General features: G+C 47.5%; 1 protein-coding gene across 2 annotated transcripts in view; it reads right to left on the reverse strand.

The window, feature by feature from the left end:
• PRELID3A (PRELI domain containing 3A) overlaps positions 1 to 20,506 on the reverse strand; it is a 75,074-nt gene extending 54,568 nt beyond the window's left edge. The window contains exon 1 of one of the 2 annotated variants that reach the window (XM_077267689.1): positions 20,393 to 20,506. Coding sequence is in view for 1 of the 2 variants with exons in the window: in XM_077267688.1 (XP_077123803.1) it covers positions 19,871 to 19,902 (32 nt within the window). In the remaining variant the exon portion in view is untranslated. Of the gene's footprint in view, positions 1 to 19,870; positions 20,124 to 20,392 lie in introns of those variants that run through there. The other variant, XM_077267688.1, reaches the window with a different exon arrangement.
• Between the last annotated feature and the right edge of the window lie 1,131 nt (positions 20,507 to 21,637).

The following is a 21,637-nucleotide window of genomic DNA, read 5'->3' on the forward strand; positions in this document are numbered from 1 at the left end:
CCCATTCGTTTCCGTTTAACTGTTTACTATTGATTTACCTCTATTAACCCCGTTTACTCCCTGCGAGGAGAATCTACTCCTGTTAATAAATTCCCCTCAACAGTTGGTCTGTCTGTTCCGTGGTGACATACGCAACCCTGCACTCTATTACATATATAAGAACTGAGAAACTGCAAAAGAAAAATAATAACCAACGTTTTATAAAGTATAAATAAGTCACTGTAAAATAAACAATAATTAAACAAAAAAAAATGTTTGTGAATTTTTTAAAAACAGCATATGCAATGAGCTTGAAGGTTCATCATATCTGACGGTAGGAGCCACCTTGAAACAAAATATATTAAAATAAAAATTATAAATTATAAAGTGTACCCTCAATCGTCAGACATGATCAAAGAGCTTTGCATCATACTGTAGACCACTAATTTATGGCATGAAGAATCGTGAAAACAATAATTCCTCATTTAAACCCTGAGGGGCAACCGTGTTGAGTCTGCATATCCATCTGGATTCCAGTCTGAACAGTTCACCCTGTAAATCAATTTTACGGATGTTATTAGGTAATTTTTGCAAACCCACCACTCGTAGGCCTCGCAGGCTACTAGAATGTACCTGGAGAAAATGAGTCGCCACTGATGCAAACTCGGCTTCAGGAAAATGGCCGCCGCGATCTCCATCTGCGCATGCGCGGCATCCCACGGCCATTTTCCTGAAGCCCCGGGAAGCCGAGCACTACCATCTGCGCACGCGCGGCCTCAGGAAGATGGCCGCGCCCACCGATAAAAAGTTGAATAGAGCAGAGCGCGCTCTTTTCCTTCAGCTGCGCAGTGGATTCGCCTGTTGGGCATGCGCACACCACTACGCCACCAACGGAAAGATGAGCAAGATCTGGGGGAGAAACAGCGATGTCACCACGCCCATATGACCAGACCAGTGTGAGTGACAGCCCAAAACGGCGACTTTACAAAGGTATTTCGGCAGCATAGGTGGGGAATAAAGGCACAAAAAATACACTAATGTAAAGCACAGCTCTGCCCCTATTTAACGCTATTTTTATCTCATCTTGAAAAAACGGGGTGACAGGTTCCCTTTAAGAATGCTCCAATGGTGTTTGAAGAGTTTACTCATGCGATCCTATTGATTGTGGAAGGTAGTAATGAATCTCAAACGGTCATTCGTGCATCTGGGTTTAGGATTAAGAAATGAGTCCCTAGGAGTTGCTTCGATCCGTTCATAGACACCAAACATGTCTAGGTTTTTTTTTTATCTAAGTGATGAAAAAAAATCCAAAGTTTGCTAAAAAAAAAAAAAAAAGAAAAAAAAATTGCGTAATTTTCCAAGACCCATGGCATCTGCACTTTTCTTGATCTGTGGTTGGGTGAGGGCTTATTTTCTGCGTGCCGAGCTGACGTTTTTAATGATACCATTTTTGCACAGATACGATCTTTTGATCGCCCGTTATTGCATTTTAATGCAATGTCACGGCAACCAAAAAAACGTAATTCTGGCGTTTTGATTTTTTTTTCTCGCTACGCCATTTAGCCATCAGGTTAATCCTTTTTTTATTGATAGATCGGGCGATTCTGAACACGGCGATACCAAATATGTGCATGTTTGATTTTATTTTTATTGCTTTATTTTGAATGGGACGAAAGGGAGGTTATTTAAACTTTTATATATTTTTTATTTTTTTCATATTTTTGATCACTTTTTTACATTTGGCATGCTTCAGTAGCCTCCCTGGGAGGCTAGAAGCTGCCATAACTCGATTGGCTCTGCTACATAAAGGCGATGCTCCGATCTGTGTAGTAGAATTACAGCATTGTATGAGCGCCGACCACAGGGTGGTGCTCATAGCAATCCGGCATCAACCAGACCTCTCGTTGTCATGATGACACACCGCTGACCCCAATCACGTGACGGGGGTCAGCGATGCGCGTATTTCCGGCCCGACGGCCAGAAGCGCACGTTAAATGCCGCTTTCAGAGTTTGACAGCGGCATTTAACTAGTTAAAAAGAATTACGATCCGCCCACGCCTATTGCGGGCACATGTCAGCTGTTGAAAACAGCTGACATGTCACGGCCTTGAGGCAGGCTCGCCGCTGGAACCCACCTCAAAGCGGGGCTTCTGACGTCGGACATACTATCCCATCTGACGTCAGAAAGGGGTTAAAGGTCTTAATGGAAGTGTTTACCATGCTCTTATCACTATGTGTTCTCACAGTGTTTCATGCCCACCAAGACTCCTCAGATGCAGTGCCTAACAGACTGGCACACATGTTCTATATGCTTAGCCATAGGGTTGGTGTGAATCGATTTGCAGAACCCGGTCCAGTGGCTAGTGAGCTCTGGAAACAGCCTCCTACTTTTTGGCATCTTTGGCTCTTGTGTTTGCCCCCTTCCTGATTTCCTATTCTTTTGCATGTTTGTCACACTTAAATGTTTTAGATCACCACACAAATTTAAATATTAGACTAAGATAACACAAGTAAACACAAAATGCAGTTTATAAATGAAGGTCTTATTAAGGGAAAAAGAAAACCAAACCCACAGAAAAAGTCATTGCCCCTCCCCTTAAAACATAAATTAACTGTGGTTTATCACATCTTTGAAAAGCTGAGTTCAAATTCCCTAACCAAACCCAGGCCTGATTACTGCTACATTTGTTCTCAATCAAGAAATCACTTAAATAGGACCTGCCTGACAAAGTGAGGTAGACCAAAAGATCCTCAAATGCTAGATATCATGCCGTGATCCAAAGACATTTTGGAATAAATGAGAAACAAAGTAATTGAGATCTATCAGTTGGGAAAAGGTTATAAAGCCATTTATAAAGCTTTGGGACTCCAGAGAACCACAGGGAGAGCCATTATCCACAAAAGGCGAAAACATGGAACAGTGGTGAACCTTCCCAGGAGTGGCCGGACGACCAAAATTACCCCAAGAAAGCAGCAGCGACTCATCCAAGAAGTCACAAAAGACCCCACAACAACATCCAAAGAACTGCAGGCTTTAGTTAAGGTTAGTGTTCATGACTGCACCATAAGAGACTGGACAAAAATGGGCTGCACGGCAGAGTTCCAAGATGAAAGCCACTGCTGAGCAATAAGCACATAAAGGCTCGTTTCAGTTTTACCAGAAAACATCTTGATAATCCCCAAGACTTTTGGAAGAATACTCTGTGGACTGACGAGACAAAAGTTGAACCTTTTGGAAGGTGTATGTCCCATTACAGCTGGCGCAGAAGTAACACAGAATTTCAGGAAAGGAACATCATACCAACAGTAAAATATGGTGGTGGTAGTGTGCTGCTCCAGGGCTGTTTCGCTGCTTCATGACCTGGAAGACTTGCTGTGGTAAATGGAACCATGAATTCTGCTGTCTACCAAATAATCCTGAAGGAGAATGTCTGGCCACCTGATCATAACCTCAAGCTGACACACACTTGGGTTATGCAGCAGGACAATGATCCAAAACACACCAACTCCACCTCAGAATGGCTTAAGAAAGACAAAATTAAGACTTTGGAGTGGTCTAGTCAAAGTCCTGAACTTAATCCGGTTGAGATGTTGTGGAATGACCTTATAAGGCGGTTCATGCTCGGAAACCCTCCAATGTGGTTGAAATACAACAATTCTGTGAAGATTAGTGGGCCAAAATTCCTCCAGAGAGTTGTCGAAGACTCGTTGCCAGTTATCCAAATGCTTAATTGCGGTTGTTGCTGCTAAGGGTGGCCCAACTAGTTATTAGGTTTAGGGGGAAATCACTTTCTCACAAGGCCCTTTAGGTTTGGATTTATTTTTCCCTTATTAATAAAGATCTTCATTTCACCCCTTAATGACCGAGCCAATTTTGACCTTAATAACAAGCCAATTTTTACAATTCTGACCACTGTCAATTTATAAGGTTATAGCTCTGGAACGCTTCAACGGATTCCACTGATTCTGAGACTGGTTTTTCGTGACATATTGTACTCCATGTTAGTGGTAAAAAAATTTCGATATAACTTGCGTTTATTTATGGGAAAAAAATGGAAATTTGGCAAAAATGTTGCAATTTTCAAACTTTTATTTTTTTGTGCCCTTAAAACAGAAAGTTGCATCACACAAAATAGTTAATAAATAAAATTTCCCAAACGTCAACTTTACATGAGCACAATTTTGGAAACATAATTTTTTTGTTAGGATGTTATAAGGGTGAAAAGTTGACCAGCGATTTCTAATTTTTCCAACAAAATTTACAAAACCATTTTGTTAGGGACCATCTCACATTTTAAGTGACTTTGGGGGGTCAATATGACAGAAAATACCCAAAAGTGACATCATTCTAAAAACTGCACCCCTCAAGGTGTTCAAAACCACATTCAAGAAATGTATTAACCCTTCAGGTGCTTCACGAAAACTAAAGCAATGTGGAAGGAAAAAATGAACATTTTACTTTTTTCACAAAAAATGTACTTTAGACCCGAACTTTTTTATTTTCACAAAGGTAACAAGAGAAATGGATGACAAAATTTGTTGTGCAATTTCTCCTGAGTTCACCAATACCACGTATGTGGGGGAAAGCCACTGTTTGGGCGCATGGCAGGGCTCAGAAGGGAGGGAGCACCGTTTGACTTTTTGAACCCAAAATTGGCTGGAATCGATGGTGGGCACCATGTCGTGTTTGGATACCCCCTGATGTACCTAAACAGTGGAAACCCCCCAATTCTAATTCCAACCCTAACACAGCCCTACCCCTGACCCTAACCCTAATGCCAACCCTAACCCCAACACCACCCTAACTCTATTAGTAACCCCAATATAACCGAATCCCCAACACAACCTCAACCCCAACACAACCCTAACCCCAAGACAACACTAGCCCCAACCCTAGCCCTAGCACCAACCCTAGCCCCTACCTTAACCCTAGCTCTAACCCGAACCCTAGCCCCAACCCTAACCCTAGCTCTAACCCCAACCGTAACCCTAGCCCCAACCCTAACTCTAATGGAAATAAATACTTTTCTAACTGTTATTATTTTTACCTAACTAAGGGGCTGATAAAGGGGTGTTTGATTTACTATTTTTTTTTATTTTGATCACTGTGATAGGGTCTATCACAGTGATCAAAATTAACCAATAGGAAAATCTATTGTTGCCAGGTCCCGGCCGGCAGATCTCAGCGGACACACTGCACATGCACCTGCTATTTTCTTCCCGGAAGAAGATGCTGAGGGCCGGGGAACAGAGCTGGAGGGTCCAGGCAGGGGCGTAACGACCGCGGTCGCAGCGGTCGCCATTGCGACCGGGCCCCGCAGGTCAGGGGCCCCGGGCCGGCAGGTCAGGGCAGGGCCGGGCTGGACATCGGGCACTTCTGGCAAATGCCAGAAGAGCCGATGCCAGTAGTGGGCCGCTGCACTGTTCCTCCCCGCCGCCGCCGCCGCCGCCGCATTTAACTATACCGGCGTCTATGACACCGGTATAGTTCAATGCAAATTGCAATGATGGAGGAGAGCGTCACCTGACGCTCCCTCTCCCATCATTCCCCGCTCTGCCTCTGACAGTACACTGCGGGTGCGCGATGACGTCATATCATCGCGCACCTGCAGTGTCCTGGGCAGACTGCAGCCACCAGGAGCAGCGCGGGCAAAAGGAAAGGTGAGGAGAGTTTTTTTTTTCTTTTTCACCGGACTGTGGGGCCATTATCGGGGGGGGGGGGGGATGAGATGCGGGCTGTGCTCTATATACCCCTGTGCTGGCTGTGCTCTATATACCCCTGTGCTGGCTGTGCTCTATATACCCCTGTGCTGGCTGTGCTGCATATACCCCTGTGCGGGCTGTGCTGCATATACCCCTGTGCGGACTCTGCTGTATATACCCCTGTGTGGGCTCTGCTGTATATACCCCTGTGCGGGCTGTGCTCTATATACCCCTGTGCGGGCTGTGCTCTATATACCCCTGTGCGGGCTGTGCTGTATATACCCCTGTGCGGGCTCTGCTGTATATACCCCTGTGTGGGCTCTGCTGTATATACCCCTGTGCGGGCTGTGCTCTATATACCCCTGTGCGGGCTGTGCTGTATATATCCCTGTGCGGGCTGTGCTGTATATATCCCTGTGCGGGCTCTGCTGTATATACCCCTGTGCGGGCTGTGCTCTATATACCCCTGTGCGGGCTGTGCTCTATATACCCCTGTGCGGGCTGTGCTGTATATATCCCTGTGCGGGCTCTGCTGTATATACCCCTGTGCGGGCTGTGCTGTATATACCCCTGTGCGGGCTGTGCTGTATATACCCCTGTGCGGGCTCTGCTGTATATACCCCTGTGCGGGCTCTGCTGTATATACCCCTGTGCGGGCTCTGCTGTATATACCCCTGTGCGGGCTCTGCTGTATATACCCCTGTGCGGGCTCTGCTGTATATACCCCTGTGTGGGCTCTGCTGTATATACCCCTGTGCGGGCTGTGCTCTATATACCCCTGTGCGGGCTGTGCTGTATATATCCCTGTGCGGGCTGTGCTGTATATATCCCTGTGCGGGCTCTGCTGTATATACCCCTGTGCGGGCTGTGCTCTATATACCCCTGTGCGGGCTGTGCTCTATATACCCCTGTGCGGGCTGTGCTGTATATATCCCTGTGCGGGCTCTGCTGTATATACCCCTGTGCGGGCTGTGCTGTATATACCCCTGTGCGGGCTGTGCTGTATATACCCCTGTGCGGGCTCTGCTGTATATACCCCTGTGCGGGCTCTGCTGTATATACCCCTGTGCGGGCTGTGCTGTATATACCCCTGTGCGGGCTCTGCTGTATATACCCCTGTGCGGGCTCTGCTGTATATACCCCTGTGCGGGCTGTGCTGTATATACCCCTGTGCGGGCTCTGCTGTATATACCCCTGTGCGGGCTGTGCTGTATATACCCCTGTGCGGGCTGTGCTCTATATACCCCTGTGCGGGCTGTGCTGTATATACCACTGTGCGGGCTGTGCTGTATATACCACTGTGCGGGCTGTGCTGTATATACCCCTGTGCGGGCTGTGCTCTATATACCCCTGTGCTGGCTCTGCTGTATATACCACTGTGCGGGCTGTGCTGTATATACCCCTGTGCGGGCTGTGCTGTATATACCCCTGTGCGGGCTGTGCTGTATATACCCCTGTGCGGGCTGTGCTGTATATACCCCTGTGCGGGCTGTGCTGGATATACCACTGTGCGGGCTGTGCTGTATATACCACTGTGCGGGCTCTGCTGTATATACCCCTGTTCGGGCTGTGCTGTATATACCCCTGTGCGGGCTGTGCTGTATTTACCCCTGTGCGGGCTGTGCTGTATATACCACTGTGCGGGCTGTGCTGTATATACCACTGTGCGGGCTGTGCTGTACATACCACTGTGCGGGCTGTGCTGGATATACCACTGTGCGGGCTGTGCTGGATATACCACTGTGCGGGCTGTGCTGGATATACCACTGTGCGGGCTGTGCTGGATATACCACTGTGCGGGCTGTGCTGGCACCCAACACCATGTTGCAGTGCAGGAGATTCCTGCAACAGTCCGAGGCGTATCTAGGGGAAGGGGGTGGGGGGGCGTCACGGAGGTAGGGGGGGGGCCCCATTTGGAAGTTCGCACCGGGGCCCATAACTTTGTAGTTACGCCACTGGGTCCAGGGATACCGGAGGTACCGGGGGGAATTCAGGGGACCCCATTTCTCTCTCCTCTGGTATGCTAGATCATATCAGAGGAGAGAGAAATGAATGAGAAATCAGACTCTTTTTTGCAATTGCCGTTATTCTGTGAATAACAGTGATCACGAGACTGGGGATGGTAAAAACCGACCCGAATCATGTAATCCGTGGTCTCAGATTATTTAACTACCCTATTGAGGCCAATCGGGACAGTGCAACATACTTGTTTCTATCTTCGGGATTTTACTCCATGCATAATTATGGATTTGGTGTCTTCAACTGGTTGCTTACAGGACAGATATGAATAGACTAATGATGAATACCTTGTAGATATCATCTGTATGTCTTGGATTATTATGAATTTGTTCATGTGCATATGTTGGGCCATGTCCTAAGATTTATTGGATCCCATTCATCACCTACTGGTCATTCCCCTGTGCCTTGTTTACCAACATTTTGATTTAGAATTGCTTGCTCCTGATGAGCAATTACTCTGTATTCCAATATTGAAGTCCGTAACAAATATGTGAATGAACTGGATAGTTTAGTTAGACCCACCCTGTGTCTACAATAATCTGGTTTATTAGGGTCACATTTACATTTTAGCATTTATTTTTTCACGGTGGTTCTTTCTTTTCTTTTCTCTTCAGAGTTCAATATGGTCAGTAAGGGTAAGCCGACGTGGAGCGGGGGTGCCACATCGATTCCTAGGGTGCCAACCTCCATGGCAAGGTAGGGTAACTGCTAGGCCGTTATTAGGGCCAGTACACCCACTTTTCACCATTCTGGCTCCCCCTGATATAGTAAAAAGCCCCCTTTTTAACACTGGATCAATAAAGTTGTTTGTTTATAGTAGGCAGGTATTTTCTAGTGTTTTTGAATAGTTTACTACACTCTTCTTTTCTGTGTGTCTACCTTCATGGGAGTACATCGCCTCTAATATTACAATTATTTGTGGGCGAACTGTTTAGCTACAGGCTATGTTCCTAGCCTAATCTACTTTGTGCTGTGTCCTACTATTGACTGTTATTTTTTTCAGTAAGCCTGGCACTGCCATTAGAACAAAAACCATTCCTTTCCCATTACATAAGTGCAATACCATGTGCGATACATAAAAGCAGCTGACTTAAAGTGCTTGATATTCAGGACACAGCAGCACTCAGTCCAGAGAAGACTTATATTATTCCAAAAAGGTTTGTACCCGGGACGTGACAGACATGACATAAAAGAGTGAATGGGTGACGAAGGGTATGTCTTTGTGTATGGAAGGTACGGTAGACAATGGTGACGTCTATGATCCCAAAAGCAATATGACTGTTAATTAAATAAAACCTTCACCTCTAAGAGAGCTAAGCCTAGTAAAAAATACTGAAAAGGAATACGAGATCATCTAATCCACCACAACATGACAAAGAATACCATTTCATCAGCGTATTTAATTTGAAAAAAAAAAAAACACACAAATTCGAAGCCTTTTTTTACTTTGTAATATTTTGTTAAGATGTTTTCCAAGTCCTAAAGAAAAGTTTATGGAAAAATGGAAAAATGTCTTAATCAGAGCATTGCATTTTGAAGGCAATAAAGTCATAAACCAAAACTCTGTATAGTATGTCTATATTTACCATTCAGTTGTGGCCAAAAGTTTTAAAAACTGACAAATTTTGTTTTTCACAATATTTGCTGCCTCAGTTTTTACAATGGCAATTTGCATTACCTCTAGATTATTATGCAGAGTGATCAGATGAATTGCAAAAAAATGAAAAGTAATTCCTTGATATAAATATTAGTGAAATCACAAAAACCTAATTTTCACTGAATTTCAACCCTGCCATAAAATGATCTGTTTACATCATTTCAGAAATCTTCTCTTTAGATCAGGAGTAAGCGCAGAGACAGACTGCCGTATTTCTCGTGCGATAATCGCATCGCACTGCACGCACTGGCCTGGCACCTCTCCTGACCTGAGCAAGACAGCGTGATGGATTACTATGCAGATGTCAAGCTCAGTTCAGGTGAGCCGACAGCCAGTACGAGATTTACGATGCGATTCTCACAAGCGAAATACAGCAGTCTGTCTCTACCCTAAGCGTTAAAGAGTGCAAGGCAGCTGATATGACTCTGTCATGCTAATTGGATTTATAAGAGCAGACTTGTTGCTTTAAAAGGGAGCTGGTATTTGAAATCATTGTCTTCTGATTACTATGAATACCTCCAAGGAAACAAGTGCAGTCAACATTGCTTTGCATTAAAAGGGTTTTGCATGCAAGGACACTGCTGCTTGTAAGATTGCCCCTAAATCAACCATTTGTTGGATTATCAAGAACTTCAAAGCGAGAGTTCGCATCTTCTGAAGAAGGCTTCAGGGTTCCCAAGAAAGTCCAGAAAGTGTCCGGATTAATTCCTGAAGAGTATTCAGCCATGGGATTGGTTAAACTCCAGTGCAGAGCTTGCTCAGGAGTGGCAGCAGACAGAAGTTGGTGCATCTGCACTCAAGAGTGAGCCAAAGGCTTTTGGAGGCTCACCTTGAGTCAGATGGGCAACAAAGAAGCTTCTTTTAATGGGGAGCTCAGTTTCTGCATCAAAAAGGTTGCTGTATTTTTATAGATGCTTTATGTGCATTTCCCCACAAAAAAAATACTGCAGGTGTGGCTTTGTACAGAGGATGTAATGTCACAGCAGCAAGAACGGCCATCCCAAAAATTGCAGAAGAACACACAAAGCCACATATCTGCATAAAAAATGACTAAAAACATGCACTAATGTGAAGTTTAATCGCCTTTTTTTCTGAATTTTATAAATAATAAATACATAGAAAATGGTTGGCACTGATCCCAATGCTTATTTACTGAAGTGCTATCACCTACTTGTCAGTGTAGATATTGCTCGGGTGAAAGCGACTACTAGAAGGCAGAAAAAAGAGGATGTCCCAGTGCCAGTGCATGTTTTTCTCCATAGCACGATACACTATGACCTAGCTGCCTGTACTGATACTGTATGTTAATCAGCCATTTTGCAGATCCCCTTACATATTTGTGAGAGTTACCATATCTCGATTTTTACAGTCCACACTATCCAAGTAATTTAGCTAATGTTTGTAAACCATAGTGGTGGTACAAAATGATGCTGTGCAATATTACAGGCTTTCAGGCTAACTTACCCAGGTACCTGGCAGAAGTCTGAGAATACCATTTTCTCTCTCTCATTTTTTGCATCATCCCATTCCCTCCATTGTTTTATGCCTATTTACCTACTGTTGATTTGCTGCACATCTCGTTGTAAGCCTGTCAGATTTACAGTAGATCTAAGACATGTTTTGTGTCTACAGACAGCAACCCATCATAATGGTTGCCAAGGACGGGTTGTAGCCTGAAATAGGTGATGGCAGACATTTTAGATTACTTTTTTTGAAAAACAATTTAAATACTTAGTTATCATAGGATGGCAGCTATGCCACACAAGCTTTTGTGAAATTTCTGATCTGCAAGATCTGCCATAGTCACCTGTACGTGCTGTTATTCTAAAGTGAAGGCACCTAACACAAATCATCCCCCAAGGGGTAGACCATGTACTCCCAGGGACATGGCACATAAACAACACCTATTCTCCATGGCATCACTCACTACACAGCTCCCAACTGCCTCTGGATGTGACATCGGTACAAGGCAGGGCCAGACTGGGACTAAAATTCAGCCCTGGCATTTTAAGTTACACAGGCCCACTTGTCACATGGTGACTGTATATCTTTGTACACTTGTAGGCAGGGACGGTTTTAGGCAAAGTGGGGCCCTACGCCAAGAAAAGTTTAAAATGGGGCCCCAAGTGCTAACATATTGCACATCACACAAAAGCATTTCGTTTGTATTTACAAGCGCTGAGTTCAGGCCGCTAAATGAGTTTGATGGACAATACTGAAGTTGTTCACACTTGTTTCCCGGCCTCTTTCCACCAGCTGAGGAATAATGATGGGACAGAACGATCACTAACAGATCCCCGTACAGTATCATGATATCAGCAGCATTTACAGTTTACACGGCGATGTGCTGCTGAGAACAATGATTTTTGTTCCAGCAAAAACAATCTGAATATGCAGCATTTTACTTGTTTAGTAAAATACACCCCATAATCCTCCATATATTATAATGTGCACCACAGTCCTCCATATAGTATAATACACTCCCTATAGTCCTCCATATATTAAAATACACTGCTCAGTCCTCCATATAGCATAATACACTCCTCATGGTCCTCCATATAGCATAATACACTCCTCATAGTGCTCCATATAGTATAATACACCCCCATAGTCATCCATGTAGTACAATTCACTTCCCATAGTATAATACACCCCATAGTTCTTCATAAAGTATAACGTATTCCCCATAATCATCGATACAGTATAATGCAGCCCACATATAGTATAATGCAGCCACCACCCTACAGAGTATAATGCAGCCACCCCAGAGTATAATGCAGCCACCCCAGAGTATAATGCAGCTGTAGCGCCCCCACTGCCGCAGGGCCGAGGGGTACCCGGTACCGGGCCTCTGAGTCTCTGCTCTGGGGTTGTCACGGTGGCTAGACCCGGTCCGTGACCCTGCTGAGGGGCGTACAATAATAGATGTGGTATGGTGCTGAGGTTATGGTGCGGTGTAGTGCCGGTCGCGGTCAATAACGAGGACACCAGGTTGCAGTCTCTTTACCTCTTTACTGAAGGCTTCTGAGTCCTCAATCCGGAATACGGTTAACAGGGCTGCGCAAGTCCGGCCGGTCCGATGGCACCTCCAGAGTTCCCTTTGCAGGTGGAAATCTGTGCCTACCTTCCTGCGCTTGTGTTGTGGTCCTCCCCTGCTGTGCTTACGGGATAGTACCCCACAACTGTTGTGTCTGTTTCTCGTGTTCCCTCACAACTCGATTCTGATGTTCTCCCTCTACGTCCCCCTGATCTTACGGTTAGGACGCACCCGTATGACGGGAGGCTCGGAGCTCTTCCGGGACTCTTGCGTCGCCCCACTCCTGTTGTTACCCCCCTGTGTCTTCCTGGGTCTGGGTGAGACAGCCCGCCTGTAACTGACTGTCCTGCCGTAGGTTCGAAGTTTGGCTTGGAGCTCTATACTTCCTCGGCGTTCCGGCCACCGGTTATGCGCCTCAGTAGGATGTTGCCTCGTCTTACAGCACGACTCCTACTGGTATTCTCCTTGTTGCGTTGATCTCGTTTCTCACTCAGCACAATATACCTCGCTTCTTATCCTTTCTTGGGGTACCGCCGCTATATCGTGCAGGCGCGGTCCCGTAACGTTCTCTCTGGTTGCTAGGCCTCTGTCAGGATCCCACCCCTGACAGGGACCCCTCCGAATCTTCCCCTACAACACCCTCTGCCACAAGGTGTTGCCTGGTTCCAACCCAGTCAGCTTTCTATCTAACTTCCTGCCTAACCCCCAGTTTTACCAGACTATGAGGAGTGGCCTAATAAATAGAACCCTTAGCTCCCCCTGGAGGCCAGACTGTGAAATGTATTGGTGTCTGTGATACCTGGTCAGATGAACTCCTTCAGTGCCATCAGACGTACCATAGCCCCCCTTAGCGGCGGAGCCACAGTACTGCAACGACCAGGACTCTGGGGCGCTGCACTCCCCCCCGGTTAAATCCAGTACTCCTGGACTGGGAAGAAAACAACAATACATGTCAGCAAAAAGACATACAATTTTGAAAATGCAAGTACAAGTAAACTTTTTTAACAGAGCTTCCCTTTATGGGAGGTGAGGACACTTGAACGTTACAAACATAGTTAAATACTTTAAATAACTTTTCTTACCCAACCGGGTATTCTACTAAGTGCAAAATCTTTGAACAATAATTTAACCTTGCCTTTAAGGACGTACTCGCTAAATCCACTAAAGACCTTCTTATATCACATATAAGGCTAATTAACTTTTATGCATTCTCCTTCTTTACGTCTGCAGGACCGCCTGTCCTAACTGCTCCAGACCTACTGCCTCTCCTTTCTATACAGGACCGCCCCTTTCCGCCCGGGCCTACTGTCCTTCCACTACTATACACAGTATAGAACATATCATTTTTCTTTCAGTTCAAGATCACTGAGCCATCTCTATATGGCTCCTTAGAGGACTCACCACTAACCCCTACGGGTTAACTTCCTGTCCTCATTCTTCTATTAACATTATTAAACATTTCTTACAATCAACCAGTTAGCTACATATAACTTTTACATATCAGCATTATCAGTACTTTCTTTCAAAACATCATCATTCTTTAAGTGCTTTTGATGAACATCCCCTTTAAGAGGGGACCAAGTCTCTATGAGGTAGTGCAACTTCTCAAGCTGCAAGTCTGTTTGCAGTAAGGACTCCGATGCTGGTTCTGCGACCAGTGTCTTTGCAAAGAGTCCTTTCGCTTATAAAACCAGTAGAGAGCACCTTTAAGAAGGTGCAAACTATTTACAAGATCAGTTTTTGAATCATTCACCGTCCATGATTCAGCAGTCCTTTGATAACGGAGCAAAAATAGAAAACAAACAAAAGGCAATAGGGATCCCGGGTCAACAAAGGGATCCCGGGTCAACAAAGGGATTCCTTTAAGAGTTAACCCTGGACGGGTTTTAGCAGCAAAACAGTGAAAACAATTAACTATGTACAATCAATAAAGCATTCTTGCTTACTTAGTCTTCTTGTAGTGTAGGGGGTGGTCTCCTTCCAGGCCTCACCCGGCCAACGGGTCGCATTGGTGCAGCAAGGGCCGGTCCTGGCTCCAGCAGCGACAGGATCCCTCTGCGAGATGCCCTCCTTACTCGTGGGCAAGCACGACCCAGGGGCACACGGTGAGCCCGGACTTCTGGGGGTTCCACAGAGGCAGGTTCCATCGCCTTCTCTGCAGGGGGCTCGTCCTCAGATGTCCCGGTATCGGCCTGGAGTGCGACACATCGCTGGACGCCCCGAGCTATCCAGCCGACCTCCCTCCTCCACCGGGTGTAGGTCACCGCATCGCCAGGCTCCAGGTCGGAATCGTACCTTCCCCCGCAGGGCTACACTTCTTCCCGATCTACACGGACCTGCAGTGGCTCCCCGATCTCCTGGATAACTCCCCTTCCTTTCCGGGAGTTAAAGGATATCACTACACCCCAGTGCGACGGTGGAACCTCCTCAACGCTCCTCAGATCGACCTGGGCTGCCGGTTGGGGTCTGTTCCGCCTCGCTGTCATCAGGCACTGCAGGTGCTCCGCCTCCGGCAGGATCCTCAGGCCCTGTGCCTGCAGCTCACACTCCGCCGCGGTCGGGATGAAAGAAGCGGGGGACACCGGAGACAGGCGGACCTCTGTAGGTTGGCCCAGCCGAGCGATCACACGGGCATCGGCTTCCAGGCGGTAGGCTATCTGCCGGGCCTCAGCTGCAGCCACACACTCCTCGGACAGCGGCCGAGGGGGTCGGCCCATCGGTAGCTCCGCAAGGGTCAGTTCCCGCAACGATGGCATGTCCGGGGCTGTGTCGGGTTGTGCAGCCTCTTGCTGAGTCGGGTCATTCCCCCGCGGTGCTTCCGGCGTCGCCATTTTCGCTTCCTCTCTGGTGTCCTCTTCCCGCGGTCTCTTTCGTGGGCGGCCCCGTCTCCATGGTCTCCATCCTCCAAAGAGAATGAGGAGGCGGACCTCGGCTGCTGACGGACACGTCCTCAGGACACAGAAATATTTAGACTGGGCGGCCATGGTCGTTCGCGCTCTCCAGCTTGTCTACGCCCACTCCACGCCTCTCTTCTTCTCCTGCGCTCTCCTCAGCGCTGTAATGGCGGATTTTGGCGGCAAGTGGCGGCCAGTAGCACTACACAGTATTTGCAATAAGTCACAGTCCAAGTACAATAAAGCACAGTTCCAAGGCACACATGACCTGATTCTTCAGGCTTAAGTAGATCCTGTTCGTGACGCCAAGTTGTAGCGCCCCCACTGCCGCAGGGCCGTGGGGTACCTGGTACCGGGCCTCTGAGTCTCTGCTCTGGGGTTGTCACGGTGGCTAGACCCGGTCCGTGACCCTGCTGAGGGGCGTACAATAATAGATGTGGTATGGTGCTGAGGTTATGGTGCGGTGTAGTGCCGGTCGCGGTCAATAACGAGGACACCAGGTTGCAGTCTCTTTACCTCTTTACTGAAGGCTTCTGAGTCCTCAATCCGGAATACGGTTAACAGGGCTGCGCAAGTCCGGCCGGTCCGATGGCAACTCCAGAGTTCCCTTTGCAGGTGGAAATCTGTGCCTACCTTCCTGCGCTTGTATTGTGGTCCTCCCCTGCTGTGCTTACGGGATAGTACCCCACAACTGTTGTGTCTGTTTCTCGTGTTCCCTCACAACTCGATTCTGATGTTCTCCCTCTACGTCCCCCTGATCTTACGGTTAGGACGCACCCGTATGACAGGAGGCTCGGAGCTCTTCCGGGACTCTTGCGTCGCCCCACTCCTGTTGTTACCCCCCTGTGTCTTCCTGGGTCTGGGTGAGACAGCCCGCCTGTAACTGACTGTCCTGCTGTAGGTTCGAAGTTTGGCTTGGAGCTCTATACTTCCTCGGCGTTCCGGCCACCGGTTATGCGCCTCAGTAGGATGTTGCCTCGTCTTACAGCACGACTCCTACTGGTATTCTCCTTGTTGCGTTGATCTCGTTTCTCACTCAGCACAATATACCTCGCTTCTTATCCTTTCTTGGGGTACCGCCGCTATATCGTGCAGGCGCGGTCCCGTAACGTTCTCTCTGGTTGCTAGGCCTCTGTCAGGATCCCACCCCTGACAGGGACCCCTCCGAATCTTCCCCTACAACACCCTCTGCCACAAGGTGTTGCCTGGTTCCAACCCAGTCATCTTTCTATCTAACTTCTTGCCTAACCCTCAGTTTTACCAGACTGTGAGGAGTGGCCTAATAAATAGAACCCTTAGCTCCCCCTGGAGGCCAGACTGTGAAATGTATTGGTGTCTGTGATACCTGGTCAGATGAACTCCTTCAGTGCCATCAGACGTACCATAGCCCCCCTTAGCGGTGGAGCCACAGTACTGCAACGACCAGGACTCTGGGGCGCTGCACAGCCACTCCATAGAATATAATACAGCCCACCTCCCCATAATATATAATGTAGCCCCCATAGAATATACTGCAGCCCCCCATAGTATAACACAGCCTCCCCATAGAATATAATATACCCCCACAATAGTATATAACAGCCACATAGTATATAACACAGCCTCCCCCATAGAATATAATATACCCCCATAGTATATAGCACAACCCGCATAGCAGATAACACAGCTCATGTAGCAGTATACAGCACAGCCCACATAGTAGTATACAGCACAGCCCACGTAGTAGTATACAGCAGAGCCCACACAGTAGTATATAGCACAGCCTACATAGTAGTATACAGCACAGCCCACACAGTAGTATACAGCAGAGCCCACACAGTAGTATACAGCACAGCCCACACAGTAGTATGCAGCAGAGCCCACACAGTATTATATAGCACAGCCCACATAGTAGTATACAGCACTGCCCACGTAGCAGTATACAGCAGAGCCCATAGTAGTGTATAGCACAGCCCACATAGTAGTATATAGCAGAGCCCACACAGTAGTATACAGCACAGCCCACACAGTAGTATACAGCACTACCCACATAGTAGTATATAGCAGAGCCCATACAGTAGTATACAGCACAGCCCACACAGTAGTACACAGCACTGCCCACATAGTAGTATACAGCACAGCCCACACAGTAGTATACAGCACAGCCCACATAGTAGTATACAGCAGAGCCGACATAGTAGTGTATAGCACAGCCCACATAGTAGTGTATAGCACAGCCCACATAGTAGTATATAGCACAGCCCACATAGTAGTGTATAGCACAGCCCACATAGTAGTATACAGCACTGCCCACATAGTAGAGTATAGCACAGCCCACATAGTAGTATATAGCAGAGCCCACACAGTAGTATACAGCAGAGCCCACATAGTAGTGTATAGCACAGCCCACATAGTAGTATATAGCAGAGCCCACACAGTAGTATACAGCACAGCCCACACAGTAGTATACAGCAGAGCCCACACAGTAGTATATAGCACAGCCCACATAGTAGTATACAGCAGAGCCCACATCACTCCTCACTCCCTAGAATGGCCCCACAGTCCAGAAAAAAAAAACACTCCTCACCTCTCCTCGTGCCTGCGGTGCTCCCTGCTCCTGTCTCGGCGTCTGCCGCTGCACTGCCTGGGACACAGTGAGTGCGCGGGCACCCGCAGTGTCAGAGGCAGAGCGGGGAATGATGGGAGAGGGAGCATCAGGTGACGCTCTCTCTTCCATCATTGCATTCAACTATATAGTTGAATGCGGCAGCGGCGGCGCTGGGGGGGGGAGGAGTCGGCGTGCAGCGGCCCACTACTGGCACCGGCCCTTCTGGCATTTGCCAGAACTGCCCGATGGCCAGTCCGGCCCTGGTACAAGGACAATGTATTGGAAGCTTCATGAAATCATTCCCAAGATCCAGGAGCTACACACAATACTTGCATTTTCTCCTGCTTCAAACAGATCCATTTCAAGAACGATCTGTACATTTGTTGCCTTATATTTCCAAACCTTATATCAGGGGACAAGGGTTAATCATATGTTAAGGTGGATCAGTGTGTATTAGGGGCTTCAAGTCTATATTTCTCTCCTACACGTCATTCTCCTGAAGACATGCCTTATAACGGTGCAATGATGACATTTCTGCTGAATGAACTCCTATCAGTGTAGTGCCATTAGTAAGTTCTGCTTCCTCTTCCAATGCTCTATTATCTGCATCCCTCTCTAATTACCAGCCATTATAGACAGAATCTATAATGTGGAACAAACAACCATTCAACTCAACCACAGGTATTCATTTTTAATCAGAGCACAAACTTTGGAAGAAATAGAGAACATTCATGTCCATAGAGGAACAATTTAGGAAACTGATCCAGGGCTGTAACATCCGTCTGAGCTGGCGATCCACAGACGCTCAGGAGCTTAAATACACACAAAGTGGGAGACTGACCAAAGTAAATGCACCAGAAACCTTTCAAAGGAGCGGTAGTGCACATACAAGGTGGATAATGGACCCCAGTTTGTTTGATAGATTGGGACACCAGTAACCAGACTGGTATCATATAGCGATACAAACCTATCTGTGGGAGAAGTTATCTGATGATTCATATTCTGACAGATAAGACTGTTTCCAATTCTTATGACATGCTCCCCAAGACGTCTATTGTGCTGCGCCAGTTTTATGGATTGCACTACCCCAAACAATCTGACTAATCCCTAGCCCCCATATTTTTCAGCGTGCTTTAAAAATACATCTCTTTAGACAGGTCTATCACCTCACTTCACTAATATAACTCTCACCTGTCCCATCTTTTTAAATTTTCCTCAGATATCTGGATGGTGGCGGTCAGGTACATACAGTCACTATATCAAACTATATGGATGGTGACGGTCAGGTACATACAGTCACTATATCACACTATATGAATGGTGGCGGTCAGGTACATACAGTCACTATATCACACTATGTGGATGGTGGCGGTCAGGTACATACAGTCACTATATCACACTGTATGGATGATGGCGGTCAGGTACATACAGTCACTATATCACACTATATGGATGATGGCGGTCAGGTACATACAGTCACTATATCACACTATATGGATGATGGCGGTCAGGTACATACAGTCACTATATCGCACTATTTGGCGGTCAGGTACATACAGTCACTATATCACACTATATGGATGGTGGCGGTCAGGTACATACAGTTACTATATCACACTATATGGATGGTGACGGTCAGGTACATACAGTTACTATATCACACTATATGGATGGTGACGGTCAGGTACATACAGTCACTATATCACACTATATGGATGATGGCGGTCAGGTACATACAGTCACTATATCACACTATATGGATGATGGCGGTCAGGTACATACAGTCACTATATCACACTATTTGGCGGTCAGGTACATACAGTCACTATATCACACTATTTGGCGGTCAGGTACATACAGTCACTATATCACACTATATGGCGTTCATGTGTATACAGTAATATATTAGTCGTCTGTATACCGTTATATCAGGTATATACACATCTCAGCATCCCTTGGCTGTGCAGACCCAGGACAGTGCCCGGCGCAGGTACCTGAACACATGCTCTGAGCTCCAGATCCTCATGTCTTCCTCCCTGTGCGGAGAAGATGTGCGCTCAGTGCGGTGTGGAGCTGCTCATCTCCGGGGACGGGTCCTCAGCCCTGTAGGTGCGCGCCCGGCATACGGCATGTCTGGATGGGGCGGTTGAGGAACGGTGCAGCCAGTGGATGTGAGGGCTCCGGTGTACCGGCTCTGCCGCTGCCTCCCTGGTTACCGGCTGCTGAGGATGCTCCCTCCCTCCACCGTGTCGCATCAGCAGCAGCGCACGTCACGGGACTCCTGTCATTACCGTGAGGGCTGGTCCAGTCCATTGTGTTCTGTGCGGCCCTGAGGGAGGCACATGGAGGACGGCACGACGGGCTGCCTCCTGATAACAGCAGATGGCACTCACTGCAGCATGGGCTGTTACTGGGCATCATGGCTGAGCTGCCACCATTCTCAGCGCAGCCCTTGTATTAATAGTTCATGAGGACTAAAACAGCTCACCTGGTCACAGCTTGTGTTTCCTTCTTACCTGGGCAAGGGGCGGACATATTATTTGGTGCAACCTGTGCAGTCCTACAGGGGTAAGTAAGGGGCCACATCTACCTCCGAAGCAGGCTTGGACTGGCCCAGAGGGGAATCCTCCGGTGGGCCACTGATTACAACTAATTGTAGGTATAGGGGAACCTGAGCAGATGACAGAGCTCTCATTAAAAAAAATCTCTGTACAAAGATCAACACTAATATTACCGCCCAGGGCCGCCATCAGGGCATTACTGTCCTGGCATATGGGGCACGGCGAGCAGAAGGGCACGGAGCAGGCCCCCCTCTGGGCACCTGGTCCCTGGGGAATGAGGATCCTGCCGGTTCAGTAGCTGAACATGCATCCTTGGACGCATGTTCAGTTAAAATCTATTGCCGTGCAGGCCCGCTCGGCAGTAGTTAAAAGCTGTCAGCCAATCACAGGCCGACAGCTGATGTCGCCGCGCACGTCGCTGGCGTATGATATCACTGCCATACGCCGGTGAGTCCGCACCTCAAATGGATAGAGGAGACTACGCCTATGGACCGCAGCCAGGAAAAGAAAATCTTTTTATTTATTTTTTTTATGGAAAGCAGCAAGCCACAATATGTAGATTGGGCAGGATCATGGGACACATACGGCAGGATGGAGACAGATGGGGCAGGATGGAGACAGATGGGGCAGCCGCAGCATCATGGGACACATTGGGCAGGATGGAGACAGATGGGGGCAGGATGGAGACAGATGGGGCATCCGCAGCATCATGGGACACATTGGGCAGGATGGAGACACATGGGCAGGCTCATGGGACGAAATCATGGGACACATGGGGCAGGATGGAGACACATGGGAAAGAATCATGGGAAACATTGGGTAGCATCATTTGACACATGGGGCAGGATGGAGACACATGGGACAGAATCAGCGGACACATGGGGCAGCATCATGGGACACATGAGGCAGGATGGAAACACATGGGGCAGCATCATAGGACATATGGGGTTGTCAGGACGCTGAACATTTTTATTACCTTTTGTGCATTACTGCCCTTTTCCAAGATGGTGTCTTTGGTCTCATGTGCACTGTGTCTTCCTGCTATAAAACTCCACCCCAGCCTTCAGTCTGTGCTAGAGTATTCTAATAAAGCAAAGCAAAGTCCAGCTCACCATGGTTGACATCTCTGGATACTCGGAGCACGGAACCGCTGTGTCAGGGCGTAGAAGGATCAAGGAAGAAGGAAACATCCAGCTCAAC

Source organism: Ranitomeya variabilis, chromosome 6 (assembly GCF_051348905.1).
Source record: "Ranitomeya variabilis isolate aRanVar5 chromosome 6, aRanVar5.hap1, whole genome shotgun sequence".
In the NCBI taxonomy this organism is placed as follows: domain Eukaryota; kingdom Metazoa; phylum Chordata; class Amphibia; order Anura; family Dendrobatidae; genus Ranitomeya; species Ranitomeya variabilis.